Source organism: Lolium rigidum, chromosome 7 (assembly GCF_022539505.1).
Source record: "Lolium rigidum isolate FL_2022 chromosome 7, APGP_CSIRO_Lrig_0.1, whole genome shotgun sequence".
Taxonomy (NCBI): domain Eukaryota; kingdom Viridiplantae; phylum Streptophyta; class Magnoliopsida; order Poales; family Poaceae; genus Lolium; species Lolium rigidum.
Window position 1 is genome coordinate 217,148,383 of NC_061514.1, and position 21,290 is coordinate 217,169,672.

At 41.9% G+C, this 21,290-nt stretch overlaps 1 protein-coding gene across 3 annotated transcripts; it reads right to left on the bottom strand.

Moving 5' to 3' along the window:
* Nucleotides 1-397: 397 nt before the first annotated feature.
* On the bottom strand, nucleotides 398-20,861 carry LOC124678799 (phospholipase D delta-like). 3 transcript variants are annotated; one of them, XM_047214651.1, is made up of 11 exons: nucleotides 20,664-20,861; nucleotides 16,326-17,364; nucleotides 15,336-15,452; nucleotides 13,452-13,646; nucleotides 13,051-13,314; nucleotides 12,872-12,940; nucleotides 12,571-12,718; nucleotides 1,769-1,917; nucleotides 1,521-1,685; nucleotides 1,239-1,436; nucleotides 398-1,159 (listed from the first exon to the last, which is right to left on the bottom strand). In XM_047214651.1, the coding sequence occupies exons 2-11, from the start codon at nucleotides 17,244-17,246 to the stop codon at nucleotides 866-868; spliced, it is 2,520 nt and encodes an 839-aa protein (XP_047070607.1). In that variant the 5' UTR covers nucleotides 17,247-17,364; nucleotides 20,664-20,861; the 3' UTR covers nucleotides 398-865. The 3 variants fall into 3 exon arrangements, with proteins under 3 accessions (XP_047070607.1, XP_047070608.1, XP_047070609.1); XM_047214652.1 differs by lacking the exon at nucleotides 13,452-13,646; XM_047214653.1 differs by lacking the exon at nucleotides 20,664-20,861 and having other exon boundaries at nucleotides 15,336-15,463; nucleotides 16,326-16,438.
* Between the last annotated feature and the right edge of the window lie 429 nt (nucleotides 20,862-21,290).

Genomic DNA, 21,290 nt, shown 5'->3' on the forward strand with positions numbered 1-21,290 from the left:
TTAGAAACTTTAGTCGAAACTTATCGCAAGGATTTCAGAAATGTAAACGGATCGTAATTTTAACGCACAGTTTGAAAGTTATAGCCTTTTGAATTTTTGAAAATGTTCCATAACATCTAGCTGGCCTACCATGTTTAATAGCTGGCCAAATCGACGCATGCGCTGCGCGCTTAGGAAGAAAAACCGGCGTGTGTGCGCGTTTTCGTTAGTGGGGAAGATGAATTTTCTAATACAGCACTTCTGCTCCGGTGCTCCTCCCCTGGAATTCTTTTGGCGCGTCAAACACAACAACGGTGGAGATTTTCTCATACATGTTCGTAAGCGGGGGCACGATCGTAATTTCATTATATGTCCACCGTCCGTACAACCCTATATAGACCTGTATGGCACGTGTTGTGTTGTACCTCGTTTTTGTACGTATCTACGGTCACGTGCGTGTGCCGAAGTATAAAAGTCCTATAAAGATCTTGCTCACGTGACTTTTTTTTTCTTACGCGATATACACATATTGTATCAATACAGATGAGTATACATGGACTGAATATGAGTTTCGGCAGATCCAACACATGAAAAAATAACTAACTATGATCCTCCAACTTCATTTAGGGGGGAGCACCGGAGCAGCCCTCCTAATACAGAGGGTCTGCTCAACTTTATGAACGAGCGCCCGGGCGCTCTCTAAACATGCCCATAATACAATGGTCAGCGCTAAAAGTCAGGCGGTATATGCAACAGTTAAACTAATTGTGAGTTTCTCACAAACAACTTCGTCTCCCTCTTCTGAAGGTCGGTAGCCACGTTTGAAGGGCTTCTTCAAGCTCCAGCGATTAGTTATATTATTCTTTCCCATGCCAAGGATCATCTGTTACGTTGTTAGAGCGTTGGGAAGCGAGGAGTGAGTGCCGAGCACCTTGCCGCCGACGTCCGGGAAGCTCTCATGCCCAGGCAGCGGCCCCACCCGTCCGTCTTTCTCGACCTTGATGGGGTACCTCATGAGGTGCCCCTTCATATCCACCATCTGGGGCGACACATAGCACGCCCAGTTATCCTCTGCCATCTGGTTCACCAATTGGACGCACTCCATGGATTGTGGCCGGCGGAAGCACTCCTCTACCGTGCCCAGGTGCTCTGCCCACAGCGACATTCGGTACCCATACACCTGCAGATAGAAAACAATAGCTAAAAGAGATTCAACAACTCTAACCATAATTTTGCAGAGTTTCATAGGTGAGGCCTGCCTGTCCTCGTGGAGGGCCTCTGCTTCCTGCCCAGCTGTAGTGAGGCTGATAGGCGCCCATGGCTATCTCGGTGTCCCGCAACCCATCCATGGACCTCTGGTTTATATTGGCTGAGCCAATAAGCACAAACTCATCATCGATGATCATCCCTTTCGAGTGCACGTAGATCATGAACCTCCTGAACTTCTGAGCCAGACGCTGGACCGGAAAAAAACCACCGTTTCATACTAAGCTCATCTGTTAGATATATTTTGAGCGACTTATCAAGGAGAAGACAATTACCATGGGGGAATTCTCATTAGAATGGCTTGTCGTCGAAGAATCACTTGTGATTTCACGTTTACCAAGGCAGTAGAAGTTCAGGTATTCCTGTGGATGGGCATCATCTAACCCTTCCTTTCGGAGAGCGTCTGCGATAATCTTGTACATCATGGACATGGTTTGCCCCTTGAAGGTATAAAACGACCAACATATCAGGTCAGTGAGATTGAGTTCATGACAAAACTGAAATATGACGAAGCGGCACAAACCTGCCAAAACAGGATCTCCTGCATAGCAGCTGTTGTCGGATTGCCTTCAGGCCACATTGGTATAATAATATAAGCTGTAAACGGCTCCCTTGCCTTGATCTTTCTTGCAATCTTTATGGCCAATTCAATTGGTATTAGGTTCTCTGCACCTGTTCCCACAAGAGTATTCAAACATGAGCTGGATTCCCATATTGGCCTAATGAGATATCATCAGATAATGCATACTGAAACGCTACTTACCCGCAACAAATAAACTAAGGAGATAGTTTTCTTTTTCATCATAAAAGTTGTGAAATGTTCAACTATTCGTTTGCCGATTTTCATACATGTTAATATAAGCTTATTAGTTTGCGACGCGGACTTTTCGAACATGGAAACGCGCGAGGTTGATATCACTGGCGTTGAAGTCTGCTCTACAATTAGCACATAATATAGCATGTAGTTAATATGGTTGAATTACCTTTTTGGTTCTGGTTGGATACGAGATGAAATACATGACCACGAGGCTGTGCAATGTCAGAAATCTGGTACATTCGTACATGCAGTTAATTTATGAATGCTGCACACGGTGTGTTTAATGGACATTACTTCTTGATGTAGCCCCTCCTAAGGTCAAGACTACACCAAGACCAACTAGTCCTTCAAGTGGACCTATGACGCGAGCACGCACCAATAACAAGAGGTGAATTCGCTTCTTACCATGCTTGATCCTAATCTCCCTTTAAATGGCTTGCTACCTCATACAAATACCTTATGTGTAATCAGAAGACCCCCAAGAAAAAGCCGAGCCATCAATAGAGGAGAAGAACGAGGAAAAGAAGAGATGAAGCAAACCGGCGCCAGAACCGGCAGCACCGGCCCCTGCGTCGGAACCAGACCGGTCTGCCGGAATCAAGCCGGATTAGCCGGAACGGCTTACAGTAGCCCGTTCCAGTAAACCGGAACCTCCACTGGCACCTCACCGCAACCATTTCAGCGCACAGCCCGGCTGTGCCGGTTTTAACACCGGAACTCGTCGATTCCTGTGATTCAAACTACGATTCTACCTTGTGTTTTACCTATTTGCCCCTCCGTACTATATATACTGCTGGGTCAGCCAGATCTAGAGTTAGACCAAGATTTGAGTTTATTCTTGAGCTTTGTCTCATCTACTACTAGGACCCCCAAATCCTATGTAACAAGGCTACTGGATTCAACTTTGTTCATGAGTGATTCTAGTGTTTCCACTCTCTCGCTCATGCTCTAGGGTTTGCTTTCCAACACCAATCTTCCACCCCATGGATTCTAGCTTTGTCTCTCCGTGGGATGACTCTATTGGCTTAGTCTAACCAACTAAGTGAGTTCAAATTCGGTTTGTATTGGGTTGTGTGGGTGTATTTTGCTTTTGGAGTTTTGTTTTCCCTCTTTTTCCATCCACTCATCCACGAATTGTTGGGTCAATTCCTGAATTGGGACCACATCTAGAGGCTCAAGTCTCATCATATGGTTTCAGCAACCACGAATTTGACCCCCACCCCCCAATTTCGTTTCTAGAAAATTTCCAAAAAAAATCCCAAAAAATAAGCCTAAATTTGCCTTGGATGGATGATCCAATAGAAACTTGTCTTTGGTGTTGATTTACCCATCCCTAACCCTCCCCTTCTTCAATTTGGTCATTTCCCTTCGAATCCGACGTTTTAACTTTCGTCAAGTTCATCACGAACTCAGATCTAGTGGTGAAACCGGCGGAACAAACCAGCAAGAGAACCGGCAAACCGGAACTCCCAACGGAATGAACCGGCGACAGAACCGGCATCATCGGAACCGCCACCGGAAATATCCGGCCACAGAACCGGCATCACCGGAATTCCTGTTGACTGCACCAACTTTCTGCCAAATTTGCTTTTGTGGTTGTTTGTTTGGTTTGAGTGCCTTGTTCGTGAAACTAACCCGCAGCGACGACGCAAAGGCGAAGACGACCTCGGCACCCCGGATTTGCAACCGTACTCTGGACACCACCACCATCTTCGCAAGTTGTGCGATCATCACCGCCTACTAACCATCTAGGTATAACTTGCAATTCCTTGTAGCCCCTCTTCCTTTTGCGATCTATCCTCTCTTCGCCGAACTAGTGCACCTATGCACCTGAAAAGTGTATTGGGTGTGTTGGGGACACAAGAGACTTCTTGTATCGTAATTGTAGGGTTGCTTGAGAGGGATATCTTTGACCTCTACCTCCCTGAGTTCGATAAACCTTGGGTGGTCGACTTAAGGGAAAATTGCTGCTGTTCTACAAACCTCTGCACTTGGAGGCCCAACACCGTCTACAAGAATAGAAGCGTGCGTAGACATCAAGCTCTTTTCTGGCGTTGTTGCCGGGGAGGTAAGGTAAAAGATACTCGCATCCTCTGACTACTAAGTCTTTTAGTTGCTGGTGAGTGCTCGAAGTTATTTCCTTTAGATTCCGCAATTACATCTTTTTGTTTCTTGTTTTTATTTTCACTAGTTAGGCTTAATGGAAAACAACAACAAAAAATAGAGAGCTTTATAGTATTTATCTTGAGTTAGGACATGAGGTGTTTGAAGAGAAAATTAAAAAACCTATAGAACTTTACTTGCATGCTAGTAGCAATGTTATTAGTATGAATTCTTTGAACACCATTATTGCTAATGCTATGGAAAGTCTAAGCTTGGGGAAGCTAGTTTTTATGAAAATGATCTTTTTAGTTCCCCAACTTTAGAGGAGGAAATTTGCTATGATGATACTATGCCTCGAATATATGATGATTACAATGATGATTATGTTATTTTCAGTCCACCTACTATTGAGGAGAAAATTAATTATGATTACAATATGGCTCCTTTGATAATTATGGTGATGAGAATAATAATGATAGCTATTTTGTTGAATTTGCTCCCACTAAAATTAACAGGAATGATTATGCTTATGTGGGGAGTAATAATTATTTTATGCATGTGGCTCATGATAAGAATGTTTTATGTGATAGTTATATTGTTGAGTTTATTCATGATGCTACTGAAAGTTATTATGAGAGGAAAATATGGTTGTAGAAGTTTTAATGGTACTAAAACACCTCTCTATATGCTGAAAGTTTTGAAGTTACTCTTGTTTTATCTTCTTATGCTTGTCACTTTGTTCTTTGTGAATTTATTTATGTACAAGATTCATATGCATAGGAAGTGGGTTAGATTTAAATGTGTTTCATATTTGCTCCTTTATGCTCCCTTTTGCTTCATTTTCTATTCTTATGTGAGCATCTTCTCAAACTACAAGCCTAGCTAAAAGGAATAAAAGAAAAGCACTCTTGGGAGATAACCCATGTTTAATTTCTGTAATTTTTCTTTTTTTGAGTCTTGGAAGTTTTTACCTCTGTAATAACCTCTTCTTATCATTTTTTTTTCGTTTTTGTGCCAACAATAGCCTCTAATTGGAAGAAAGTATGATTTGGGGAAGTTGCTGTCCTGAAAACAGATTCCGTGCTATCACCATAAAAATTCGTATGAACAGCCAGACCGGAATTTTAAGCTGCCAATTTTTTTGAATATGCCCCAGGTTATTATCTAACTTTCGTCAGTTGTACACTTTTCGAGCTGAGGAACAGAAGATTTTCGAAAAAATCGATCTTTACCTGCTGTTCTGTTTTGACAGATTTCTGCCACTATTTGCATTTGCCTCTTAATCTCTTCCTTTTTGAGTTCTTTGGAGCAAAGGGCTTTTTGAAGAGGTTGCTACAGTAGCTAGTGCTTTAATAGATGTTTGATATATGTTAGAACTGAACCCAAGTGGATTCGTTTATTTTGATTGTACTAATTCTGCTAATAAAGAATTGTGTGAAGTTTTGTATAAAGGAAGTTTTCAAGTGTAGGGAGAGAAGATTGATGTAATGTGATGAAGAATGGACAAAAGCTCAATCTTGGGGATGCCCATGTCACCCCAAGAAATATCCAAGAGGTACAAGCGTCAAAGCTTGGGGATGCCCCCTCTTCATCAACAAAGCAACAGGTCATCTCTCCATGCGCTATATTTTTATTGCTTCATACACTATGTGTTGTTCGTGAAGCGTCTTTATTTTTGTTTTTGTTCAGTTTTGTTTTTTTTTTGCTGTATCATATGGTTGGATCCCGGCATATTTATTTTGGAGAGAGACACGCTCCGTTTTAATTGCATAGAACGCTCTAGTTTTCGCTCGTATTGTTCTGCGAGTATTCTAGTTTTCTACTACTGCGTTTAGCTCTTGTTCTTTCACTCAAATTATGTTCAGAGCTCGTTAGTTTTCTTTATTTATGTATGATTATCTCTCTGGTCCATATTGATTTTCATCTCTGAGAGTTATTTCAAATAATTTGATTGGTGTTAGAGACGAGTAAAATGTTTCATGTTTATAGTGATGCAAAAGGAAGCTTGTCTAGACTGTGGCATAGACTTTGGCATGTCATGTTGGATGTTATTCTTATTATATGCTTAGTATTTATTGTTGTAGCATGACTTGTCTCAAATAGCTGAGTGCATAATGTGCTATTGAAAGAATCATGTGTTGTTTCCATCATACAAAGCATAATATTATGGTATTCTCCTTTGATGCTTTATTGGGTTGACTTGGCACATGCTTATACCATGTTATGACTACAAACCAGTCAACTAAAGCCTCTATGATCATTTAGTTTTTGACTTGTAATATCACTTTATGCTTTGAGTAATAATGGTTTGTCGCTATGCATGATTATGGCCATTATTGCTCTCTTAGTTGGTCGCTCCCAGTCTTTTGCTAGCCTTCGTCTATACTGAGTGTGAGCTCTACTCGTGCATCCAACTCCCAAAAACCAAATTTTGCCAAATATGTTCACCATATCTACCTACTAGCATTATTGCTATTTCAAGTATATTCATCATGTTTTTATTTATCTTCAAATTAAATTTTGTCATGAGAAAATAAGTTAGTAAAGCTCTCATGAACTTGATGTCACATATACTTTCTTGCACTTAATAAACTTGATCATTGTGACTATCTTATGACATTTATATGTTTGCAAATTGCAAGTTGGGAGTTAGCACAACCATGCTTTCATGGGGAACACTTTCAACATTGTACTTATTCATATTTAGTTGACGTCGGGTTCTTTTGTTTATGGATGCCTAGCGGTACGAAACAAAATGGAAACATGTACATCCATGGAGTTTGTATATGTGTTAGAGCAACGCCTGGGCCGCTAATCTAAGCCATTGCATCATTCATGGTGGTAATTTACAGCGAACCATAGTGAGCATTCTATGAAGCATTTTAAATAAAAAGATTGCTGAGATGCTCATTATTTGTTTGTCATTTTGGCATGGGATTGCTCCTACAAAAGCACTTCCATATCATGGGGCAAGAGGTACCCCGTTGGCGGTTCTCGATGTACATGTATACTTACAATGACAAGAATATTTGGGACCTAAGTTGAGTAGCATGAGGTTTACGTACTCGTATTCAAGGGGCACTGATTTATCAAGCATATAGCTCATATTTGCCATCACATTAACTTTAACCATTCAAGATGCTTATGATAGGGGCAATGAGAGCTCAAAGCTAATAAGTATCATACTTTTTGAAAGGTTTATTCTTATGCACCAATTAAGAGAGCATAGTTGTTATTCTTAGTGCAATGTGCATAGTTCCAAAATTATTATTGATTGATTCATGATTATGCTATTGCTTGTTCTTAAATTACTTGTATCTAGTCACCCTTTGAACTTGAAGGTGTCCTAGCATTTCTGTTTTGCTACTTCATAAAGGACATGTTGAGTACCACTTTTCTATGTTTTCTCTATGCTCATAAACAAACAGTTGCTTTCAATGCATAATTATTCACGATCCTTTGTTTGAGTTACTTCTCATGTTGTAACATAATTGCAAAGTTCTATTATTAGAATTGTATCTATCATGTTTATGTTTAGAGTACTTTCTCACAATGCTTTTACAATAACTTGATCAAGATTGTGTTGGCTTCATGTCACCTCAAAAATTATTTTATTATCACTTACCTACTCAAGGGCGAGTAGGAGTTAAGTTTGGGGATGCTAATACGTCGCAAACGTATCTATAATTTTTTATGCTCCATGTTTGTTTTGCACCAATTCATATATATTTTACTCACACTTCGTTGCATATTTATACATTTTTCGGCACTAACATATTAACAAGATGCCACAGCGCCAGTTCCTGTTTTCTGCTGTTTTGTATTTCAGAAAAGTTGTACATGAAATATTCTCGGAATTGGAAGAAACAAAAGCCGAAGTCAATATTTTTCCGTAACAAAGACAAAGTCCACAGGGGAGACGGAGAAAGGCAACAAGGCGGCCAGACCTACCCTAGGCGCGGCCTAGCCTCTGTCCGCGCCTAGGGGTGGTGTGGGGCCACCTGGCCTCCACCGACCTCTCCCTTCCGCCTATAAGAAGCCTCCCGACCGCGTGAACCCTAAATCAATCAACCTTCGTCCACGAAAGATTATGTAGCTCCGTCGTCGCCGAAGACAAGATCCGGGGGATAGAAGTCTCTGTTCCGGCACCCTGCCGGGATGGGGAATTGCTCCCGGAGCCATCTCCATCGACTCCACCGCCATCTTCATCGCCATTGCTGACTCCCATGATGGGGAGTGAGTAGTTCTCCCCCGAGGCTGAGGGCTTTACCGGTAGCTATGTGGTCTATCTACCTTTCCATGTATGATCTTTATATGATCATGAGCATTGTAATCTAGTTGAATAAGTAGATGTTATTCTTCAACTAGTGTGCTACTCAAGTGGTTTTATTATGCGATCTTCGGGAACACCTTGTCCAATGATGTGAAGGTGACAGTGTGCACACCGTATTTGCTTCTTAAGCTTAATTTATAGAAATACTTATGAATTGTGGTGACTAGTTAGTACCATCTTTGTATGCTCAAAGTGACAGCGTGGGACGTCTATATATTGGGAATGCGAACTTTAAAGAATGCTTATGCAGACCTACGCAGTGAATTTGTGTTTGGAGAGTGGTTCAGAGTAGCATAGTAAAGTGATAATATCTATGTATTCAATTATGGTATCATTGTTGGGAGTGTCCACCAGTGAAAGTATGATCCCTAGACCTTGTTTCCAAGCATCGAAACACCGTTTACAACCAGCTTTGCTACATGTTTGCTTGCTGCCATTTTTATTTCAGATTGCAATTACTACTTATTATCATCCATATTATTTGTATTTCACTATCTCTTCGCCGAACTAGTGCACATATACACCTGACAAGTGTATTGGGTGTGTTGGGGACACAAGAGACTTTTGTATCGTAATTGCAGGGTTGCTTGAGGGGGATATCTTTGTTCGATAAACCTTGGGTGATCCACTTAAAGGAAACTTGCTGCTGTTCTACAAACCTCTGCACTTGGAGGCCCAACACTGTCTACAAGAATAGAAGCGTGCGTAGACATCAATGGCCATTGGTGACGAATGAAAGACGGCATTCAAGACCAAGCTTGGTCTCTATGAATGGCTTGTCATGCCCTTCGATCTTTCCAATGCTCCTTCAACCTTTATGCGTCTTATGAACCATATCTTGAGACCTCATTTTGCAAGAGTGGTGTTGTGTATTTTGATAATATCCTCATTTATAGCAAGAATCTTGAGGACCATGTTCAACATGTGAGAGCAGTCTTATGCATCTTACGCAATGAGAAACTCTATGCCAATCTTCCTAAAAGCATTTTTACACAAAACAAGTTGATCTTCCTTGGATTTGTTGTTTCCTCCAATGGCATTGAAGTGGATTCTTCAAAAGTTGAGGCTATTCATAATTGGCCTACGCCAACCACCATTGGCCAAGTTTGAAGTTTCCATGGCCTTGCCGATTTCTATCGTCGCTTTGTGAAAGACTTTAGCACCACTGCTTTCCCCTTGAATGAACTAACTAAGAAGAATGTTCCGTTTGTTTGGAGCAAGGCTCAACAACACGCTTTTGATGAATTGAAAAAGAGACTTACCGAGGCACCACTCCTTGTTCTACCAAATTTTGCATAAACCTTTGAGATTGAATGTGATGCAAGTGGACTTGGAATTGGTGGTGTGCTTATGCAAGATGGCAAACTCGTTTCATATCATAGCGAAAAGTTAGACGGTGCTCGTCTAAAGTACCCTATATATGACAAGGAGCTTTATGCACTAGTTCGTGTCCTTGAAGTTTGGCAACATTATCTTTGACAAAAGAATTTGTTATTCACTCCGACCATTAATCTTTGAAATATTTGAAAAGCCAAGCCAATTTGAACAAAAGGCATGCTAAATGGATTGAATTCATTGAGTCTTTCTCTTATGTAACCAAATACAAAAAGGAAAAAAACAATGTAGTGGTGAATGCTCTTTCCCCCAAGAATAACCTTTTGCTTACTCGTTTGGATTTTCATGTGTTGGGCTTGATGAGATAAAGGAACTTTACCCCGCCGACACATTCTTTGGCCCCATTGTTGCCAAGTGTTACATTGAAAAATGATTTGATGATTTATATTTGCATGATGGTTTCTTGTCCAAAGCTAATAAAATTTGCATACCCGAGTCTTCTCTTCGAAAGTTGTTTTTGCAAGAGTCACATGGAGATGGACTCATGGGACACTTCGGGCGCCACAAGACTCTTTCCATGCTCTCCACCCATTACTATTGGCCCAAGACGAAGCGAGGCGTGGAACGACTTGCAACCGTTGCACCACGTGCCTACAAGCTAAGTCTACCACAAACTGCTATGGCCTTTACACCCCTTTACCAATTCTATATGCTCCTTGGTCCGATACTAGCATGGATTTCGTACTAGGCTTACCACGCACTAGATATGGTCATGACTCCATTTTTGTTGTCGTTGATCGTTTCTCTAAGATGGCTCACTTTATACCATGCAATAAGACCGACGATGCTTCACATGTTGCTACTTTGTTTTTTAGGGAAGTTGTTCCTGTACATGGGATACCCGCAAGCATCGTCTCGGATCAGAGACGTCAAGTTCATGAGCTATCTTTGGAAGTCTCTCATGGCCAAGTTCGGAATCAAGCTCTTGTTTTCATAATCCTCACACCCACAAACGGATGGACAAACGGAAGTTGTCAACCGTAACCTCTCCACTCTACCCTGAGCGCTCGTGAAGAAGAACTTGAAGACTTGGGAAGAATGTCTCCCTCATGCGGAGTTTGCATACAACCGAGCAAAGCATTCAACAACATTAAGGAGTCCATTCATTATCGTCTATGGCTTCGAACCATCAACGACACTCGACATCCTCTACCACTTCATGAGAGAACCAACATGGACTTCGACAAGCGCACCCTGAACATGAAGAAACTCCATGAAGATACAAGCGCAACAATACAAGAACATGTACTTTGCAAAGCGACAAGACTCAACACCAACAAGAAAGAAAGGACATTCGAAGAAGATGACCTCATTTGGATACACCTGCGGAAGGAAAGGTTCTCACATGAACGCAACTCCAAGCTCAAGCCATGAGGAGATGATCCCTTCAAGGTGCTCAAGCGCATCAACAACAACGCCTACGTCATCGACATACCAACGTCAAAGTATTTGGTGAGGAACGCCTTCAACATATCGGATCTCTTACCTTATCATGGAGATGAGGAGGAACTAGAGTCCAGGACGACTCTTTCCCAAGGGGGGGGGGGATGATGTAGCCCCACCAAGGACGACACTACACCAATGCCAAGTGGATCGGTGACACGAGCCCGAGTGAAAGCTATACACGACAAGGTGAACTCAATCCTCTCTACACTCGACCTCGACACAAACTTGAATGGTATACTACCTCATGCCGATGTGCTATGTGTGGTTAGGTACAAGCTTCGACAAGATTCAGCAAAGGAGGAACTCACCATTCTCAAGGAAGAAGAAGAGAAGAGAAGAAGACATGAAGAGAAGAGAAGAAGACAAGAAGAGGAGGAGGAGGAGGAGGGAAGAGGGTGGCCGGTAGCAAGCCAGGAGCCACCAAGGACCGGTACTACCGGCCAGACTCCACCAAGCCTCCACGTCGCCCGCGCGCGCTGAGCAAGACCGGTACTACCGGCCACCAAGCCCAGAGTATGTTTTCGCGAGGAGTTGTTGTTTACCGGTACTCTCACTAGTAGTACCACCGAGACTACCGCTCCATGCATTTCGAGCTCAGATCTGGACCGTTGATCGTCATCTGAGTGGCTGTAACTTAAGTAGCACTTTTACCAAACTACCCTTGACTGAATCTGGGCTATATGTGCTCATGTATCCCCATTTCCTAGGGCTAGACTAAGATTTGAGATTACTCTTGAGCTTTGTCTCACATACCTCTGGGATCCCTAAATCCTATGTAATCAAGGCTACTCTTGTGGATCCAACTTTCTGCATGAATGATTCTAGTGCATCCACTCTTTCATTCATGTTCTAGGGTTTGATTCCTACACCAATCTCTCACCCCATGAATTCTACCTTTGTGTCTTTTCATGGGATGATTCTATTGGCGTAGTCTAACCAGCTAAGGGAGTTCAATTTGGCTTGTATCTGGGTTGTGTGAGTGTGTTTTGCTTTTGGAGTTTTATTTCCCCTCTTTTCCCATCCCCTCATCCACTAATCTTGGGTCAATTCGTGATTTGGGACAACAACTAGAGGCTTAAGCCTCATCATAGAACTAAACAATGCTTCTAGTACTGCAACATGTGAAGCCTGGAAGATTCCACAACCCAAATCATGTAACAATGCAGAAAGAATGGTGACTCAAGTATTTAACATTTGAATGCGATTAATATAACTGAAACAACTTCATTACCTGCGCTTCTATGTGAAGACCAGTAGTATGAAGATCCAATAAAATACTGGTTTTCAATGTAAATAAAGTGCTGTGCAGATCTGATGGCTTTTACATATGCATTGTGTATGCTCTTGTCTATCTGCAGATTCTTTGCACAGACAAGGTTCTGCATAACACAGGATAAATGAGCAACCCAAGTGCTAAGACACCTTCTGACAAAAAGCTTGAAGTTTAGATAAGTTGAAAATCCAAGCTTTTTTTTAAAGAAAATGAACATATCATATTACATAGCTATTCTGGCCGGTAAAATAGGCACTACCTGTGACTCGGCTTCTTGAACAAGTTTAGGAAATCCCTTCACTGATCCTGAATCAATGGATCGGAAAATCTAGCCAAAATAAATGAAGTTGTAGAGATTTATCTAATAGACTAATAGAAAGGAGTAATTGCACAAAGGTGATTCATCTATGATTTTTACGTATGCATAACGAATAATACCTGTACATGCCAGTTTTCTGGGTCCTTTTCATCACAAACATGCGCATTTAACTCATCTGCGGAGGGCGAAACAATCCATGACATCCGGTTTATTTTGACCAAGGTATCATGATGCCAACTTACAGCTCTTCTGACACTGACTTTCCATTTTGCAGATTTTCTCCATCGCTGTTCGAAGTTTGTAAGTATGTCATATGCAGCTGGACCCTCGATTTTGCAATGTAAATCATGCCATGGCTGTCTCGGTCCATCAGACTTACTCACCTGCAAATGTGGAAAGAAGGATGTTTTATATTAGGCATGTCAAAAGGATGTTTTCTTAGCTGCGGCTAGGGTTTATGCTTAGAAGAATTGGAAACATAGTGAGGGAACAAACATGAGTCAGATGTTAGAGAAATTACAGGGAATGTGGGGTTATGGAAATCATCCTTGAAGACAGTGTTAAGATCCTTGAAAATCCTGTGTTCTGGTGTATCATATCTGCCGTCACACAAGTCAAGACCACCAATAAAAGCTGTTATTTTTCGATTGTTTCCTGTGGCTTGAGTGTCTACTATGACACATTTCTGATGGTGCGTAAATAAAGTTCCTACAACCTGGATAACACAATTTGCTTTAGAAACCCAGAATACATAAGGTTCGTTGTAGATAAGTTGTATCATGAATTATAACTCTGAACAAGCGCAAACTGTGCACATGCACCTAGGTGCTTCGAGAACAAAGCAAAAAAGCATACACCGAAGTTCAGAGATATTTCGAAGATTTTTTATATGAATTGTTGGATGATATGTGAACCTATAAATGATGGGGCCTATGTGAGATCAAGAGAGTTGAAGACACTTTGCTCAACCATTGAGAGTGGACCCAGAACTGATTTAGGCTTGTGTATTCAGGTATATCCTACCATTCCTCTTTGTTAGGCAGATATGTTCCTTCAATCCTTATCTCAGATGTTTCATCTCTCTGCTCTCATCAACTATTTGCCCAACCTTATTATTTTCTCCCACAGTACGCCTTTCTCTTGTTAGTCTGAATCTACCACTATCTCAATCCAAACTTTTCTCTATCAACTCGCTTCCCCTTGGTTATTTTTTTATCATTTCCACATTCTGTTACCATTTCCGAGCAAGTAAACTGACTACATTGGTATATATATTTTTTATTTTTTTAGCAAATAAACAGATGCGCCATAGAGCAACAAACTGACCAGACATGAAACACATAATTTTAAAATTCCCAGTTCATCCAACATAAGCATATGATTATTCTTCGAAATTTTCAAAAGTTGGGAATGAGGACACACCAAAATGCGCCCACACATTTTCTGTGTCCGAACCAACAACTACATTATGAATGTTCATTTTGTCAAATTCAGTTATGAAGACATACCAGTGGTACCTATGCAGCCTGTTCATATGGTCACATCAAATCAAGTCCACCGTGCATAGATAATCTGGCCTTGTGGAGATAGTTTGGAGATAGATTTTACTGTGATCACTCTACCCTATGTTTTGTACAGAATATTCTGAAACATCTATTTGAGTATTTTTCAAAGTGACAACATATTTCAAGGTTCAACTCTCATTTTTTGAATTATGAACATAATATGAAAATAATTTTACATGCAATGAGTCTAATATAGGCCTCTCCGAATCGAGCAAAAAAAAAAGAATTCATTACACTTGTGATGCATGGCAATGCATATTCTTGGTAAGTAGGGATGTTCTGCAACTTTCTCAATAGGATAACATGCAAGATGTTTAGGACTTTCAAGATAAATATATAAGAAGAAAATAAATATCCCACATAGTAAATGTATGCATCCATGGGTGGTTAAGCCATAACGGAATAACTACCACCATCGGAATAGCCGAACATCACAAGTAAGGGAATGTGGTAGCACAGAGGTTAGGGCGATGAACAAGGGAGGATATGTTCTAGTTGATTAGCTTGATATATTGATACATGCGATGTGTGTCCCCTTATATAGAGAAACTTTGGCAGTTCATCGACTAGAACTATGTGTTGGCCTCATTCAAGACCCGATGAAGTCCTGGACCTCTGCTGCCAGATTGTACTCCCATGATTTAATCAATACAATTCCCTTTGTTTGCAAAAGAATATAGAAACTTACATCAACCTCAAATAAGATGTTTTATTTATTTGACTGTCTAATATGTCAACGCACATGACAGTAAATTAAAGTGACAGCTTCATATGCAAAAATGCAGATTCCAGATACAGTTTATTTATGTGAAAAGGGAAGGGAGACGCAACATCCACACCTGCTGCTTGAAAATGCTCATTTTGTTGCTAGCATACCGAGGAGCCAACACACAATGGACACCTGAATGCCTGAAAAACTTCCGAGCTTCCTCATCATGTGTATGCATGAGTCCATCCTGCATGCAGCCTACACCATTTCTATCAGACTATTCTTTTTCTGAAGAAAACAACAAGTTCATGTATTCAGAATGACATAACAATCTGGACATACGGATTTTGTTCCCGAATTGGATATTTGCCTAGTCAAAAAACTTATTTAAGTATAGAGCTACAATGACAACAGGCATTTGCAGGTTCTTGCTCCCTAAATATTTATGTTGACAATAATCTTATCTAAGTTCAAGTGATTATACTTACACCAGATACATCAAACAAGAGGGAAGATAGTTGCGTATAAAAAAATTCTATCTTCTAAGTTATTAATTATCAGTTTTAGAAATTGAAAGCTTTCATTACCACCAGCCTCTGCACAAACTAAGAATGCATACAACCATATTATTACAAATTCGATGACAACAACAACAACAACATCAAATCCTTTTTGCCACGCAAATTGGGGTAGGCTAGATATGAAACCCAATGGAAACATAAGGAAAAAAAACAAGGAGAGACAAAAAAAAACAAGTTAACTAAGATTCCGGCACAAATTCGATAAACACGGGAAGAAAAGGAAAAGGAACATTTCATGGCATGTTGCCAAGCACAATACATGCCAAAGCTGAGTCCTTTGTAACCCCTACGCCGGAGGCTACCAAGAGATTACCCACACACAACAGAAACTACGCATCATTCACCCAATTCTTCAGAACTCCCAAACCAGTAACGACATATTAGAAAAGATCGTTCAGTTCATTCTTGTTATTTTAACTACAAATGTAATGCCAAACAGTTCAAAGCAGTAACATGATTTTGAAACATAGCCATTTCAGGCAAGCAGCAAATGAAGAGGTTCAAGGGTGAGAAAATAGACAATGCGGAATAAAGCCTACCGTTTTCAAGAGAAATTTGTCATGTGATGTTTTGTCATCCCAAAGCAACACGATAACACGGACTCCCTCCTGAACTTTGCTCTTCAAAACCTCCCCAACGGTCTGCGGGACTCCATTGGGCAAAGGCTTTGTTGATTCTCTTAGAAGCTTGATAGGGTGATATAAAGACCACCCGATTACATAAATAAGGTGATGTGCCTCAACAATGGCATGACAAATGTCTTCCCAGCATCTATTTTGTTCATACGCCCTCCCACCTTCAATTTCAATGTTAGGACGAAATTCATCAGGAACATGGGCATCTTGATAAAGACTAACCCTACCACCCTTGCGAAGAGGAAAATAAGCATTTGGCACGCCAATATTCTCAGTACCATCAGCACCAACTCCATCCTTGTACAATGGATTCTGGTCAAATGGCTTATACTGGATAGACAGATGCAGTTCAGGGGATGCCTTCATATGATTACTATAGTGACCAGAGATTGGAAACCAGCCACTGACCATATCCCCTGGTGTGATCTGTTCAACCGGTATTGAAGCAACACCGATAAGCTCAGCCCCGAAGACATCATTGTCCTTTACATGAAACTCGAGTCTGCTAACTGAATGAGCAACCTGAACATAGAAGTGTTCATCCCATTTAGGATTCTCTGAATTCGCAATGACTCTAGTTTGTGCCACTGTTGCCCCCGAGAGGCAAACCGAAACATAGGGATCACTAGTGATGATCTTCCTCACGTCTGGATGTGCATCAGAGTTCCCGCAGTCAGTCCTGCAAGCACCATAGCCAGTGAAGCATTTCCGCATCCTTTCGGTCATGAGATCCATATTGGGAAGACATTTTGCTTCCACTATCTGTATGTCCAAGTCTCCATGTAGGAGCAAACTAGTCCCTGATTCAGCAGCATGTTTCCCCATTGTATGAGGGATGAGAAAAAAACACCACAATAAGGTGAACCAGAAGCTATACTACCATTCTCCTGAAGAGGACATCCTTTGCAATCCAAATCACATTATTGGATGATCCAAAAAATACCTGGAGAGGGACATGAATCTTTGAGAAAACAATTTCATAATAAGGCATAAAAATTATGAATAAATTATAAAAGAGCATTTCTAGACGATCCCTATAAACGGTTAGAGTAAAATTGCGGTTTTACTCTTCTAAACTGCACCTAGCAGTGCACATAGTCAAACCCCTATACGGTTTAGAGGAGTAAAAATTATACCCATCAGCCGCTTGTTCCGTTATATGGATATGGAGGAGGCCGAGCCGGTTGCAGTAAAAAGCTCTCGCCATCATTGGAGCACCGGATCTGGCGTCAGCGGTGTCCTTCCCTTCTCATCCCGAGCCCACACCACTGGCGTTTGGCACAATGCCTACAAGGTATTGTTTGCCTTTTTTTCTTCTTGTGAATGAGCTAGGGGATATATGCAGACGTTTTTATAAATTTTCATTTGAAATCCGTAATCCCGTGAAGTCCAGAAGGAGACAACTTGAATGGACCGAGGATGAGGACAATGCATTGTATTTCGCATGGAATGATCAAAATCTTCTTGAAGAGGCATTGTACGAGAAAACTGGAAAGCAACCGTTCGAGGAATTTTGGCAACAACTTCATGACCATTTCAAGTCCAACACAAGTGGAGAAGGTAGATCACTAGCATCACTCTTAAATAGGTGGCATATTCTTGTTGTGCGTTCCAATGTTGGAGTTTAGAGCACTATGATCTATGCCATCGATTTGTTTTATGATCTATGCAATATAAGACTTAGCTATTGATTTGTTGACTATGCTGTAGATTGTATTACTCTGCTATTGATTTGTATGCACAATTTTTTTAAGGAGTTAAGTTTAGGGGATCAGCTAGGAGCCCATTTTATTTAGAGGAGCAGATATAAGAGCATCTGTAGCAGAAGTGCAAAAAAGACTTAGAGGAGGAAATATGCGGCACTACCTGTTTGGGCCACCTCTAGCCGAAACCCTGAAACGGTTAGTACAGCCGAGCGAGCTCCCCCCCCGCCCCGATTTGCTCGGTGGCCGTGCGACTCGCATATCCTCCCCCATCCGCATCGCCGCTGCGATTCACCTCTCGGCCGCCGCGAAAAATGGCAGGTTCTTCCCGCCGTCGTTCCCCTCCGCTCATCCACAGCGCCGGCGGCAACCGCGGCGCGCAGATGCGCCGTACTCACCACCCCATCGACCTCCCGCCGCCACCGCACAGCCGCTACCACGGCGTGCGGCAGCGCGAGTTGGGGACGTGGGTTTCCGAGATCACCGACCGGAACACCAGCCGCCGGATCTGGCTGGGGACGTTCCAGTTGGCGATGTAGGCGGTGTGGAGGCACGACATTGAGAATGTCCGCCTCCACGGTGGCGGCTGTGGGGAGCTAAACTTCCCCCTCGGCACCGACGAGCCCATTCCGGAGCTCGTCGCGCCTCCTGCCCCCGGCCACGTGGTGCAGCTCGCATGGGAGGACCACGAGGCCCAGGAACGCCTCGAGGTGTACATGGCGAACCTCTGCTGCAACAACCCCGAGCGCGTCGCCGAGGAGGTGGCGGACTTCACGAGGTACGAGGAGCTGCGCTGCAATGGAGGAGGCGGCGGGGCCGACGACGACCTCGACTTTTCCGTCTTCGACGACGACGGCGGCCGCTACATTTAAGTTTTAGTTTAAATTTTCGGTTAAGTTTAGTTTGTTTGTATGAAGTATGTGTGAAATGTATGAATTATGTGCAAGTTTTAGTTCATTTCTATGAAATTTGTGAAATGCGGCATCGAAATACATCGAAATACAGGGAATCGGATCTGGTGGCCACCATTTAGAGGAGCAAATTTTTGCTCGTCTATTTTGCGGCGGCGTTTGCTCCTCTATATTTTAGGGGATCGGCTAGAGATGCTCTAAGGAGTTAAAAGATGTCCGCCCAGATAGGGGGCTAAATCAGGGCTAAATCAGATTGGCTAGAGATGCCCTAATGTTCACAACAATACTCCGGAATCCCTTGTTTGGGTAATGATAGTCAATTATTCTCTACTTCAAATAAAAAGATGTGTCTATTTTGGATTCAAGTACCGTTAGGGCATGTACAACGGTAGGGAAAGCATGTCTTATCTAGAGAAAACACTAAATATAAGTGGTACAATGTATTACTCTCTCCGTTCATTCTATAGTGCTTATAGTTTTTTGGCACGGAAATTAGCGCAAGAGTTTTTTTTACACAAGACCCCTAGCTGAACGATTTGAGATCAGACTGGAAATCAGTAACTTCCTAACTTACCATAACAAATCCCACAAATCTGTCTGGTTGACTCTCCATATATGTGCAGTCAGGTTTAATTAAGGAAAGAAAAAACATTTCTTCCTAAATCTAAGCAATCCTTAAGGCCATGCATTAGGAATCTCAATTAATTATTTCCTATTTTGTATGGATTTTTTTCATGCATGTCGTGCGGGAGTTGACCGGTGGAGGGGGCAATTGAAAAAAGGCAAGCTACAACCTTATATTGTGAAACAAATGCCAAAAATCTATAGGCACTATAGAAAGGAACGGGGAAGTATCTCTTATTGTCATCCCTAGCAATAATTAAGAATCAATTAAATTTAAGAAGGAAATTGGATTGCTAAGGGAAGACAAATGATACAATGGAGAAAATAGCCTTCTCTTAGGGATCATCCCTTAGCTAAGGGAAGGAAGCCTTCTCTTTTCTTCAATCTCTCTCCTCCAACTAGGCAAAAATCTGATGTGTCATCCGTAAGGGAAGGCTGACGTCACCCCATTGTACATACCCTTAGGAGTACATGGGCTCATTATGCAATTTTTGTCTCTTGTAGAATTACTTTGTAGCTTGCTAGAAGATCCACTGGATATGACACCATAGTAAGTTATACTTGAAAATTCACAAGCTTCAACAAAACCAACACCCTCATGTAAGCGCTCTCGCCATGCCCCGTTTGTATAAAATGAAAATTTGCCCAGTCGAATTTTTTGTTCGATTGATGTCGTGTGCTCACAATCTATTAATTTGATAAAAGATTAAATCCAGGCTATTCATTTTTGTTCAATCAAGACAATGGCGAAAAATAGATTAAACTTCAACAACAAAAAATGGGCTCGCCAAGATTCGTGGTTATACCGGAAATATCAACGGGGTAGCGGGCAAAAATTTCAAATACTCTATCAGATTTTCATTTCGTGAAAACATTCAATTTCATATGAAAAAAGGCTAGAAGATAGTAGGTGTGTTTAACTAATTCAAGCAATAATCTAGCCAAGACCTTGTATTTGATGTGGCTAGAGGAACAATGTGAAAAGGAGGAGAGAGAAACATTACCGCATCGAAGGCAGGAGACGCACCAGAGAGAGACAAAGCCAGCTGGGTGAAGCTGAACGCGTCCGCGCGCGGGAAGGGAGAGAGAACAGGAGAAAAGACGGAAGAGAGAAACATCCCGAAGGTTGAACTTGCTAATTAACGTGTCGTTAGCCATTTTGTGTGCGGCGCGGAGTCCTCGGGGCGATGAACGACGAACGAGGGAGAAAGGGGGCAGTGGTGTGGCGCTGGACCTGGCCCGCGTGCGACGGTGGAGCTGGGTGGTCCTGCAGACCCCACGTGTCCACGGGGTGCCGAGCATTTGGGACCTGTTTTTGTTTGCGACGTGTTTGGGAGGTCGCTCTCTAGCCCCGTCTCCAAGTAAAATTTTATATATTTAAAATTTAAGCAAATTTATTTAAACTTGCTATATATTACATAGATTTGAATAAAATTCGATGAAATTTAAACTAAATCTAATCTAGTAGTACTTGCGGCGGCCGGGGCCGTCGTAGTACTGGTGAAAGTTATACATGTCACCAGTGACGACCTCCTCCTTGCCGCGCTCGTCGGGCTCGTCCTTCACCGCGCCGCTTGGTCCAGCCTCACCATCGTCGGTGAGTTCCACGAGCGGCTTCTCAGTGTCGCGGA

What these genes read in the sequence shown, in the direction of transcription:
- LOC124678799 (XM_047214651.1), bottom strand. Translation starts at nt 17,246, where the DNA reads ATGGGGAAACATGCTGCTGAATCAGGGACTAGTTTGCTCCTACATGGA. An exon ending in CAGAAAACTGGCATGTACAG is followed by an intron (nt 12,941 to 13,050) that starts GTATTATTCGTT and finishes TATTTTGGCTAG; the next exon opens with ATTTTCCGATCCATTGATTC. An exon ending in CTAATGAGAATTCCCCCATG is followed by an intron (nt 1,437 to 1,520) that starts GTAATTGTCTTC and finishes TTTCCGGTCCAG; the next exon opens with CGTCTGGCTCAGAAGTTCAG.